Source organism: Trachinotus anak, unplaced genomic scaffold (genome assembly GCF_046630095.1).
Source record: "Trachinotus anak isolate AG129_WGS33_773 ecotype Australia unplaced genomic scaffold, CSIRO_AGI_Tana_v1 ptg000018l, whole genome shotgun sequence".
NCBI lineage: Eukaryota > Metazoa > Chordata > Actinopteri > Carangiformes > Carangidae > Trachinotus > Trachinotus anak.
The window spans coordinates 1841580-1855069 of record NW_027273869.1 but is presented as its reverse complement, the minus strand read 5'-3'; the positions used below and the strand labels follow the sequence as shown (position 1 = coordinate 1855069).

Genomic DNA, 13490 nt, shown 5'->3' with positions numbered 1-13490 from the left:
AGTCCAAGATGAGTTCTTTGGTTTTTGTGGTGTTCAGTTGGAGGTTGTTTGCCGAACACCACGCAGTCAGTCTTTTGACCTCATCTCTGTAGTTGGACTCATCCCCTCCTGAGATGAGTCCAACTACGGTTGTGTCGTCTGCAAACTTTATGAGGGTATTTGAGAGTTGTGTCGGGGAGCAGTCGGATGTGTAGAGTGTGAACAGTAAGGGGCTCAGAACACATCCTTGTGGGGAGCCGGTGTTGAGTGTGATGGTGCTGGACAGGTGGGGGCCAAATCTGACAGTCTGTGAGCGGTTTGTCAGGAAGTCCTTAATCCAGAAGCAGATGGGGGTGGAGAGGCCCAGGTGGGACAGTTTCTGGATCAGGATCTCCGGGATGATGTTGTTGAAAGCCGAGCTGAAGTCCAGGAAGAGCATCCTCACGTAGCTGCCTGGGTGCTCCAGATGACTCAGTGCGGTGTGGAGCGCTATGGTAATAGCGTCCTCGGTGGATCGGTTTGCCCTGTAGGCAAACTGGTGGGGGTCCAGAGTGGGAGGCAGACAAGTCCAGATGTGCTGAGAGACCAGTTTCTCGAAGCACTTCATGACCACAGGCGTAAGAGCCATGAGCCTGATCTGAGGGAGCGCTCTCTCTGCCACAGGAGATAAACAGGGAACAGAAGGCCTGGAGGGAAGAGGAGATGCTCCGGGATACATGGAAAAAAGCTTGGACACATTTTACAAAGTGGTGCAGGATAGAACTGCTGAGCTGCTACACCATGGGGCTCAAGATGGAGGGAAAGGACGGGTCCAATAGAGGAGGTTCATAATGGAGGGGGTTCCGAAAATTGTCCATAAAGACAAAGACCAGAGGGAGGAGGAGGAGGAGGTTTTTGGGAAGAACAATGAATCTCTCCAACACAATTCTGAGCTTCAGAAAATGCTCCTATTGAAAAATGACAAAAACAAAGAGATGCTTTTAAAAATTGCTTGAGTGGGAGAATTATTTCTTCACCAACTGTCAACAAAAGGAAGACGTGAGATGGAGGAGGAAGAGGAGAAGGAGGAAGAGGAGGGGGAGGAGGAAGGTGTGCATCTTAAAGCCTGTGAGATTGAAAAAGCTCTTTCCCATGAGGAGAGGGAGAAGGAGAAGATTCAGTAAAACAACAAAGTTTCTAGAAGTTCCTTAGAAATAAACACAGAATGAAGACACAAAAGAGGAGAAGAAGAGCTGTTGTCATGGGTGTGGGAGGTACTGTCTGCGTGGCTTTACTGCTGTAAAGTTTAAATCATCGTTTGAAGAAACATGTTTGTATGAAATAATTTATGAAGTGTAGTGTTGGTGGAAAACTTTCTTATTGTGTCTGGTACAACAGAAGAACAAGAAGGTACTTATCCTCTGCTGGCTGAACTACGGTGGCCCTGAGAGCTCAACACACTGCAACTTAGAAAAACAGACAAAACACACATTTAGAAAACATCAGTTTGACAACACATGAGCTGCAAATACACACAACACAACACAACACAAAACTGAACAGTGATGAACCTCCTGGACACAGCTGTTGTTCTGTGATTCATGACTTTTGAAGTTAAAATCATCAAACATCAAATGTACATGGATGTGTCATAATACATGTGTTATGATACATCCATGATCCATGGATGATATGATATGATGATATGATACATCACTCTTTATTGGAAACACATGCTGTGAGTGTTTGTTGCTCATGCTGTCAAACTGATAAAGCTGAGGACTTGTGGCCACTAGATGTCACTGTACTGTAATGAACACTTCATTGTACTAACACACATCAGTGATGTTACACTGTGTGAGTCTGTGCAGCTGCCCCCCCTACAGTAAACACAGGCTACACCTGAAGAAGAAGAACTCCTCCAGGCCAGCTCAGATGGTGGAGGATACACCATCTTTTTATTTATTCATGTATTTTTCAACATGCATTTTGTCCCTTGTTGCAGCTTGTAGTTTGTGACTGCTCAGCGTCTTCATTGTGTTACTTCATGATCCATTCAAACAGTGAGGCAGCTGAACCAAACCAAACAGCTGTGATGAAGATCCTCCATCTGTCTTCATCAGGTTTTCAGTGGGCTGTTGACCTCAGAGTCACTTCTCTGCTCTTAGTGGAGAACAAGGTTCTGCTGGCTTCATTAGAACCAGCAGAACCTGGTTTATATGAAGGTGTCTGTGGTGACCTCAGGAGGGAATCATCCAGGAGTGTTTCCTGTGAAGCAGCGACATACAATTCTCTCTTGGCCCTTCATGTCAGTGACAGGATGGTCTGAGCTTATTGGTTGATGATAATATGATTGGCTGATAACAGTGAAAGAACACAGGTGATATGTTTTAGAGAGTGATGTAAAGAGACACAGACGATCATCAGGTTCTGGTTCTACACAAAGAGCAAAGTGAAACTACATAACTCATTCATTCAGTCCAGGTTATTTATTTAACAGTGGAAAACTGCATTATGTACAGTACAGTGCCAAAAAAAGCAAAGGAAGGAGAAAAATAATAGAATACAAGAAAAAAAACAAAAAGAAAAAGGATTAAATGTAAAAACTACGTAATGCTCCTTTACCTCTGCTCATATCTGTTCAAAGGTTCAATCACACCCGAACAACACCCCCCCCCCCACCGGAACTCAGCTGGCTCATTGATTAGTTTAGATAATCAATATTCAAACAGGAGATTAACACCTGGTCCACACAGTATCCAGACATTTACAACTGAATCACACAACACACTAAAAAACTCTTTAACCCAGTTCTCATTAAAACAGCATCTCATTATGAATCAAATCAACACCCCTCGAACTTCACCACACTTGGTACCTTCCTCCAGGAACCCCTGTTCATCAGACAGTGGTACCTCCTGAAGGGAGCACAGGTACAGCAGAGAGGAGACAGGTTACAAACTATTAAGCTTCCTAATTAAACACTTTAATAATAAATAAAAAGTTCAGCTCCAACAGTCGTCTGAGTCATATCTTAAAATACATCATGTGCTGAGTCACACTCGCGAACACAACACTGACACCTGTCAGGTCAGTTCTCATTATGAATGACAGAGGCTATGCAGCGTGTGTGCATCTATATCTATATCTATATATAGATGTAGATATATATGTAGGAGCTTCAGGTTAAATGTCAATGACTGCATTTAGAGGGAAAGTGACAGAGCACCTGAACCTGTAATGTTGGCAATAATCCCTGAAAGCTGAACGAAAGAGGTTGGACCATACCACTCTGATATGGGATGGGGGACATTTACTTCCTTGCATAAGTTGGTCTGTGCACACATCAGAGGACAGTAACAGGTGAACAGGTGGACAGGTGAATACTGTCTGAAATGACTTGTGCACAGATCAGACACCTGTGGCGGCAGACCTCCATCATGGCTGCCACACACAGCGTGACGTCACACACCTGTAAACTCAACAGAGACTGAGAGGAAGGAGCCTCTACTCTATGCTGTGCATCTCAACAGGACAGTAAACACACTGCTGATCCCTCACACACTGTGGAGTGTTCAGAGTCAGTGTGACAAACATTCACACACGGTTCTGATTGGTCCAGACCTCTCAGGACTCATCAGTCGCTCCTCACAGAGACCCTGAGGAGGTCCTGAACCTGCTACTGCTCTGCAGGGCTGTGAGCTTCATCCTGCGAGCCCACAAAGAAGCAGACCTGCTGTGGGGAGGAAGGGGGGGTGCAAGGACTGTGGTGGTCGGGGGCCGAGGAACAGGAGGAGGAGGTAGACTTGTGGATCTCCCAATAGTTGCCATGGAGGTCAAGGGAGGAGAGAGCAGGCAGGTTGTCTCTGTGTGAGGGTTTGTCGTACTCTGTAGGTAGAGGCGGCACGCTCAGACACTTCCTCAGGCACGGATCACTGTGGAGTCAGGTACACACACGTCACTCATTTCAAATAACACAGCATCATGTGATGACATCACAGCGGCTGCCACACCTCCCCAACACGTTCAGACCACCGAGGACTCAGTGGTTATTACTCCAGTTTTTAATTCATTAGCGAAGGAGGACAGACATACAAACATAACTGACAGCTTTTCTTTAGACAGATGCGACCAGCTCCTCCTTCTCTGCTGGTCAAAACACCTGCTAAGACCTGCTCACATCTGGCTACTGTCACCAGTGGTAAAGGTCCAATCAGCACTCACACCTGGGTTACATGAGGCTCCACCCACATGACTACGTTTTAGTTTTAAACTTATCTCTTCTTCTGCGTTTTAGTTTTAAATTCGTCTCTTCTTCTATGTTTTAGTTTTAAACTCGTCTCAGCTACACTCAGCTCAGAGATAAAGAGTGAGCTGCAGCCCTGAGATAAGTTTCAAAAACACAATCACTGATCAAAACGTCTCTTACAGAGACTCTGACACTGTCAGGAGCAACAACCTGAGGATGAGACGAGACAGCAGCTAACAGCTCACTGTGTGTGTGTGTGTGTGTGGTGACATTGCTCCTGTTGTTTACACCTGCTAATGTTGATGTAAACAGGGTGTAAGACTCCACTTATCAGACGCTACAGTCTGGAGATCACTCCCCACTCAGGTGAACACCCATCCACACCAGGACTCAGGTGACCCTACTATGTCACATGATGTGATGGTCAGGTGAGTCAACAACTCTAAAGATGTTAATGTGATGAGCGGTGAACCTCCAGACACCATAACTGTACCTCCTGTACCTGGCTCATGTTCCACGCTCACTAAATGAACCTTTGACAGTCTGGAAATGACTCTGGGACAAATTGAGTGTGTGACTGAAGCTCAGGACTTTGTTTGAAAGACACTTTGCAGAATCATCCCTCACCTGTTGGCTGCTTGTCCTTTCCAGGTGTGTCGGTACACCTCACCAGCCACCCCAAACAGCCAGCGCACATCAGCCGGCACCTCCGGGATCCACTCCACAAACCTGCAGCGCGGCAGGAATCATTACACACATGAAGCTTGTTCACGGATGTGACAAGATGAAGGGAGATGAGTCTGAACTCCTGTGGTTATACCTCACCTCTGGGCCACTGAGTAGGCTGACTGTACAGGAAGTGTGCATGGCATCAGCATGTAGGAGGCCACCCTCACTGGCAGCATCTCAGACACCTTGGCATACAGACCAGGTTTGTCCTGGCAGGCCTCGCAGAACACTGACAGACACACACAGGACCAGTCAACACATGGCATGGTTACACCATTACTGACACAGCATGGTGACACAATTACTGACATGGCATGGTGACACAATTACTGACACGGCATGGTGACGCCATTATTTACAGAGCACTTTAAAGAGCCATGTTGTAACTTGTGACCTGACACTGCACCTTTCTTGATTGGCGTAGGCAGAGCGAGCTGCTCGTCCAGCCACCAGTGCTGTTCACGCAGTAGGCGGAGTCTCCGCAGCACCCACTCCCTGGTTGTTTCGGTGTGCTTACAGCAGCAGGTGGGGGTGCTCTCTGGCGGGGTGGGGCTGGAGGTCGGTCGCTCCAGCATCAGCAGGTCTGTAACCACAAAACAAGACAACATGACATCAGTGTCACAGTCCAAAGGTTAAGCCAGAGGCTGAGAGGGATGCATCATAACGAGGTTACCATGGTAACATGACTGTACAGTACTCACTGTTCTCTTCAAGGAAGCGGAGAGCGTCCTTATAACCGCTCTGACACATCTCAGCCAGCACCTGAGGACAGACAGGACCTGTTACACACACCTGACACTGTGCTGAATTCACATCACTGACCCATCACATGAATCATCTGTGTAATGATTATCACTTCAAGTTCCTGTTTTAAGTGAAGTTTTTGTCCTGTTGTGAGACTTTTTTGTCAAACGTAACCTCCGGTTAATTTCAAAGCTTTATTTATAAAGAGAACTCTTTAGTGACTGATAATGTCCCAGAAAACACATACAACCTCTGAAATAATGTACAGTAATAATAATGTGCCTTAAGTACAGACTGGAGTCAGGATGCTGTTAGCCTAGCTTAGCATTAAGACTGGAAATAGGACAACAGCAACCTGGTTCTGTCCACAGTTATACAACCTCTACAGCTGATTAATATGATGACATCATCTTCATTAGAACCATAAACAAACAGACACAACGAGCGGTTTAATGTCGCCATTTTTTCTTTTGATGCTAACTGTCTCTCAGCTCTGGGTTCATTCTGTGGAGGATTTAAAAAGCACAAATAAAAAAAAATCAATCATGAAATAAAGTGAAATACATGTGTGTTTGATTTTTTTATATATACTACTATGTCATAATAAATGAAAAGCATTAATGGACAATGATGTATTTTATCAGACCTATGGAAGATTTGAAATAATGTAATAAAACCTCTAATAAAACTGTTTGGTTTAAATGTGGCATTGAAAATGATGTCACAATGAAAAACTATTCAGCCATAAAAATCAAAAAGCTAAATTATTCTCCTTTTCAAATGTTATGTATTTGACTTTATTTCTTTGATTTGTTTCATGTCAGATCTTCCTTATTAAACTGAACACACACATGAGCTGCATCAAACCTTATTTCCTGAATATCAACCTGTTTATTTAAAAAAGACTTATGTGCTCTGACTGGTGTTTATTATATTCAATAAAACTTTTGAACCCACCATGTTTGACACATTAATGCTGTGTATCTTGTAATATGAAGGATGTTTGTAAGTTGTGGTTCTATATTGACACAGACCTGTCATAGGACAGCTTCTGTCTGATGACTAATCACTGCTGGTTCAGCCCCGTCACAACGGTCAGTTCGTTAGAATCGTTATATATCTCAATCTGAATATTTCATAAGAGACCGTCTTCAGTGAGAAGCAGCTCTGACATCAGCAGAGCTGCTTCCAGCCAATCCTCTGCCTGCAATGGTCAGACCACAGTCATGGGTCAAAATACACTCTGCCTTATTTGATTTTCAGCCTCTGTTTTCTGTGTCAATACGGCGTCTGCCGTGTGTGTGTGTGTGTATGTGTGTGTGTGTTTGTAGTGATCAGGCCTGTATCGGCAGATTTAAGGGGTAATTCCTCCCTCTAGGAATGTGGTAAGAACACTAATGCCCCTGTCACAGAGACCTGTGGACTCAGTTACATAATGGTAGGGCGGGAAAGTGAACCATGCACACACACGTGAGGGAGCCATGTAACAACAACACAGCAAACAGCTCCACCACAACGAGGCCAAAGCTCACCTCACCCTAAAGGTGAGCAAACAATCATCGCAGCGACAGCAACAACAACTGGAAACATGAAGAAGAACAACAGCAGGTGAAACCGAGGGAGAACATACAGCCAGACCCCACTTCCTGTCAGCGATGTGTACACAGAGCGGAGCAGGCTGAAGCAGGAAGAGGAGCTCATCATGTCTCAGCTCTAAGTGAATATGAAGGAGCTCATATGTAGGAAAACACACACATTTTAAAGGACATGAGGACAAGGACACTTCCTGCTCTGTTCCTGTCCAACATCATTGCCTGCCCTCACCTTGGGTTCTGGTGGGAACAGGGCCCTACTGAGCCGGTACATGTTGCCCATGTTCATCTGGATGCTGGTGTTGGTGAAACGCAGCTCGTGGAAGCTCGTCGAGTTGTCGCGGGGACAGATGTCGCTCTCACCAGAGAACGGAGAGATAGTGATGGTATTCTTCAGCTCTGACTGTGGCAGGTTGTCGCTGATCCCCCCGTCCACATAACGCTAACGACAGACACAGTTAAAGACAAAGACACAGGTAAAAACACAGACACAGGTAAAGACACAGGTAAAGACAGAACAGGTTTTAGTGAAACACATGAGACAGTGTTCCTTACAGCTGAACAATGATAACAAGGCCACGCTCCACACAGAGCTGTGATTGGTCAGAGGACTCTGTACAAACTGAACTACAGTCACATCTCTCTGACACTAATGTCTTCATGTATGACACAGTTTTAAAATGTGACATGGAGGAATCCACCAGTTACAAAATGAGCCTGTGTTGGACTGAGAGAGGAATGAGGTCAGGATCACTCCGCGGGCACGGAGCAGACACTGAACTCCCTGATCTGATATCTGACTTCTTAAATCAAACTGTGATGATTCTATTCTTGTATTATTTTATTTTTCTAAAATATTTTTGCACCTCCTACAGTCGGGCCGTCCACAGAGAAGACATCATCACATCTACAGAGATGTCTTCAGTTTGTCCCTGTTGTTATTGTAGGCCTGTAAAGACCTGAGACACTATGTACTGGTTGGCTGCTCTGACACAGTTTACAACATTAGCCTATGATGGGTTTGATCTGTTGGTACTTGCTGTATGTCTAAATAATAAGAATCTGCAGTGAAGAAATGTCTTGGTGGTTTAGGAACAGGGACACGATGACATGACCACCAGAGGGCACTGTTAACATGGCTGGAGCTGTGGCTCCATGGTCATGGATGATGGTGTCAGTCTGTCGGTCCATCACTCCAGTCTCAACAACAGTTGGATGGATTGTCATTACAACAGATTCATGGTCCCTGCAGGATGAATCCCAGTGACTCTGATCACTTTTCATCCAGCATCATGATATTTTTGGTTTTTAGTGAAATATCTCAACAACTACTGGATAGATCAGAAGTTTGGTTCATTCATATCCCAGGATCAGGACTTTGGAGTAATCTGGACGTGTTTCTAGGTTTTCCTTTTGCTACATAGCCAATGTTAGCATTCACAGCTGTTTACTTCCCAGTCTAGAAGAAATGTTGTGAGTTCAGCATCAAACTTCATTCTTTACTCACCAACACCTGTCTCCAAAGGTGGAGACAAACACCAATGTTAATCTTGTCTCTATCACGTCTGTTTTTCTACTCTAATTAGCATGCTAACAAGCTAGCTCCGGACTGTATCGTCAGTTTCACTGTATAGTCCAGTCTGAAGATGTAGCTGCTCAGAGGATGTGTTATAACCTCTTGTATTGTAAACACAACAAGGCTGAAGTTTTTGGCTAGACTGGTAAGTAAACAGCCGCTAATGCTAATGTTAGCAATCGCAAAACTTACAAACACTTCCTGAAAAAAACTACAACATGGTTGTATCAAAAAGAAACTCACATGTTGAGACAGTGGATGAAACCAATTAGTGTGAGCTTTGGAGACAGATCCAGAGAGTTAAAGTTGTTTAATAGATCAGTGATTAAAAGCAAATGTTCATTTCTTCCATATTTGTTTGACTGCATGTTTGGATGTAATAATTACAATAACATTATCTATAGCTGTGACCGACACGCTCACAGAGTGAATGAATTTGAAGCACACCAGCTGAACACTGTCTCCACTCTCTGTTAGCTCCACATTAACATGATCTGTACAGGAATTCAAGGGAAGTTTCTGTTACACATCAGCTCCTTTCTTGGGGGGAGGGGTGGGGGGGTATGGGGTTTGCACACAAATCATAGGGTCTATACTATTGGGCTGGTCTCTACTGCCCCGAGGTAAAACACACTCAGTGAGCAAGCAGCCAGTCTGAGAAGCAGAAAGTACACAATGTACAGAGTCCACAGCTGAGGCACACAGTCAGAGACACATATACACACATGTCAACACTGCAGCTGGATGTAGCATATATCCAGCATAGCGTATATATATATATATATATATATATATATATATATATATATATATGTGTGTGTGTGTGTGTGTGTGTGTGTATATATATATATGTATGTATCATTGCATATACTATAATAATTATACCATTATATGTACTATAATAATCATTGTTGGAACCTGTGTTACACTTCATGTTTAAATGTAATCTGATTATTTTTATCTGTCTTTAATTTTTTGTAATTGACCTTTGTATTTAATAACTGATACATCACTGGATATGAATCTCATGATTCTCAGAATCACAAGAAGTAGGTCTGATAACATCACTGCCAAAGTTCATCTGCAGCTGATAAGTCAACATGACACAGATCAGAAACTAGGACTTGCAGCTACAATGAGATTATTCTCCTGAACATACAGATGACTAATGTGATCATTATTACTATTATTGATTATTGATCATATATTAGTGATATGGTTCGTGATCATCTATTAGTGACCTGGTTAGTGATTGTGTAATAACTTGATTTTCCTGATACAATCTTTAAAGTGTTTTTCTCCACAGCTGATCCTTCAGACCACAGACCATGACCAACTTTAATAAGCACTCACACATTCAGACCTCAGTGCTTAATACTGTCATACCCTCCTCCTCTGCCTAGCCTGCAGCCTGTGTGTGTGTGTGTGTGTGTGTGTGTGTGTTCTGTTTGTATTATTGTTTGTCACATGTAGTGATGTTGTCCCTCAGTTTGTGACATGCAGTCACATATTGTGTAGCTAAGTTTGATGTATGTCCATTTATGGAGATCTTGTCGCTTTTCACAAACAAACAAACATGAAATGATTCCATACTTTTCACATTTTAACAGGAAGTGCATCTCTGCAGTGAACACACACTCTTTTGTTGCCCTTTCTCTGCCTGTTGATTAACCTCCTCTCCTCTTCCTGCAGACCTGCCTCTCTGCTCCGGCCCTTGTCTCTCTGCTCTGGCCCCTGTCTCTTTGCTCGGCCCCTGTCTCTCTGCTACGGCCCCTGTCTCTCTGTGAGTGCAGTGATTAAAGTCTGCACTCTAACCTGTAGATGATGAGATGTAACATGATGAACTAAACTAAACCCTAACATGGACTAATGTGGACTGATGTGGACTAACGTGGACAGCAGAAAGTGGACATACCACTCCTCTGAAGGATGGAGGGATCAGGCCGCAGTAGATGGGGATGAAACAGCTACAGATCAGCGCCTGTGGATGGAGGCAGAGTTAAACCAGAACAAAACCTTGTCTTGAGGTTTGCATCACAGATTTGTCAGATGACATCAGCAGCACCTGAATGAGCTCCTCCTTGGAGCTGAACTCCGACACCAGCACGTTCTCCCCGTCCGACACTCTGGTCAGGGACACACACAGCCGCCCCGAGGCCAGGACGTGTGCATCAGACGGCAGGTCACAATTCAGGCCTGACTTTATCACCTTGACCAGGTTGAAGCTGGGGTGGAGGGGGCCCAGGTTCCTCTTCCTGGCCTCCTTTGCCACCCTGATCACATCTTCACAGCATTTCGCTAAGACACAGAAAGAAGAGGGAGGAGTTAATGTGGAGAGGCGCTACAATCAAAAACACCTTGCTTCAAGTGTTAGCCTGGGCCGGATCAATACTGAAGCTATCAGGAATCAGTGGCCTAAAGTGACCTGGGTAAGCTGACCACCCTGCAGGCTGACCTGCACACACGTGTCCCCTGATATCAGCCCTGATGATAACTGAAGGGAGGGAAAGTGAAAGAGTCCCTGTGACTCACACTGACCTGTGTTCTCTTATCATCCAGTGGCTCCACTGTTTTATATCCAAACATGCTAAACATATGAATGACATTATCATCATTATCCTCATCAGTTATGTAAGGTTCAAGTGTCCTCTGATAGGGAACTTATCTACAGCGCTGAACAAAGAATAACTACAGAAAAATACTTAACAATCAATTTATATTAACCTGAACAAATTCATATTGTAAGAACACATATATTAACGTGTTATTCATAATGATGAAGCTCCACATTTGTATGTGTTAGTCTGCATGTTAATGACAGTCAGATGGAGGGTGTGTTAGACAGTGGGAAACCGAGCCTCTCTGTGTTTCACATGTGAAAATATCTAAAAGTACATTTATCTAATATGTGATGTGTCTATATGTAAAAACAGAAATCGGTCAGTTTGGTCAAAAACGCAAATCTACTGAAATCAACTACAGTTCAACCTGTTTCCTCTCAACAACAACCGAACTGAAACAAGCTGAAAAGTTTGTGTAACGTTAAAACCAAAGACTATTGATACCACTACTACTACAAACAACAACAATACAGGACTTCCGGTTTCCTGTGCATTAAGCTCCAGGCTGCCGGCCCACAGCGGTAAGTCTTACTTATCGATGCCTGGCTGGCGAGCATCGACGCGGTCAGGGCACCGGCAGAGGCGCCGTACAGCTTGGTGGCCCCTTTGATGAGGTAGGGCGCTTTCTCCAGCAGACAGCTGGCCACTCCGATGTGGTAAATCCCCAGAAATCCGCAACCGGCGAAAGACAGATTCCAGCCGCCGTTTAGGTCGAACATGGCGGGACATGCCACGGCGGGGAGCCCAGAGAGCGGACTGAACACCGGGAGCTGTGCGGAGCGTCACCGCTGTCACAGCTGCTCGATGGAGAGAAGCGGACCAGCTGACTTTAAAGAGGGAGGTGCGGGGAGGGCCAGCTGCTGCTGATGCATTCAGGTGCAGTCGGAACTATCACAACACTGATATGAGCGGTCTGAATATATATATATATATATATATATATATATATATATATATATATATATATATATATATATATATATATATATATATATATATGTAGGTCACACCTATCTTAGTTCTTACTTGACTCATAGTTTGTTAACCTGAGAAGATTTGTACAAATCATTTCATTCACTGTTCATTATTGATGAGGTTTGGTTTAACAGAGTGTCCGGAGCCTGTTCACTGTAAGTGAAGATATAATCTGGTCTTTGATCACATGATTCAGTGTGACGCCACATGAAGCTGAATGTATCTGTGTCGTCGCAGCTTGTTTACAAACCTTTACACGCAGCTTGACGGTGAACGCAACATACATTGATTGGATTAATACACGTCAATCCGCTCCCTATTCTGCAAAAAAACCAATAAACAGCGAGTGGGATGGACAAAATACAGTTACGTTACGACCCACTTAAAAGATAAAGTTATGACCCCCCCCCTTCACCTGTTGAAGGTCTCCGTGATGCTGAGAGACCACTCTGCTTCCTACTGCAATCACCCGAGGACAGAGCAGATGTGATCAGCGGTGGATCAAGCGGGAAATTTAACTTTTAGCTGTCTGATGATGATGATGATGATGAGACCATTTCACCATAAAACCACTGGATCCAGACCAGGAGAAGAAAAGGTGAATAAACAACAGGCTGCATATGAACCTATTGTTTGTTGACCTATTATAAAATATTATAGTGAGATGAGAAAAAAGATCTTGGTCAGATTAAAGTTGGTTAGTGCATCATGTATTAATATATATATACAGTATATATATATATATATATATATATATATATATATATATATATATATATATATATATATTATGGTGACAGTGCATTTAAGGGTTGAAGGGTGTGATAAAGTACTATTGTTAATTATAGGACTATTACAGTGACACAGCTACAGAAGAAGAAGTGTGCACACTGATGCTTGCTGACCTTCATCTACTGGATGAGGTATAGATACAGTGACAATGAATGGGGATCATCATCATCATCATCATCACCATCATCATCACCTTATTCATAGTTGATCACTGTGAAGTAGTGACCATCCTGAATGTTACTGTCCTACAGAGG

The 13490-nt window shown here is 43.8% G+C and overlaps 1 protein-coding gene across 1 annotated transcript; it reads right to left on the bottom strand.

Moving 5' to 3' along the window:
- Positions 1-2432: 2432 nt before the first annotated feature.
- pnpla3 (patatin-like phospholipase domain containing 3) lies at positions 2433-12296 on the bottom strand. Its single transcript, XM_071501607.1, has 9 exons — positions 12002-12296; positions 10914-11146; positions 10764-10829; positions 7505-7714; positions 5638-5698; positions 5343-5519; positions 5033-5165; positions 4835-4936; positions 2433-3893 (listed from the first exon to the last, which is right to left on the bottom strand). Exons 1-9 carry the CDS (start codon positions 12186-12188, stop codon positions 3638-3640), a joined length of 1425 nt encoding a protein of 474 aa, XP_071357708.1. The 5' UTR covers positions 12189-12296; the 3' UTR covers positions 2433-3637.
- Positions 12297-13490: the final 1194 nt, after the last annotated feature.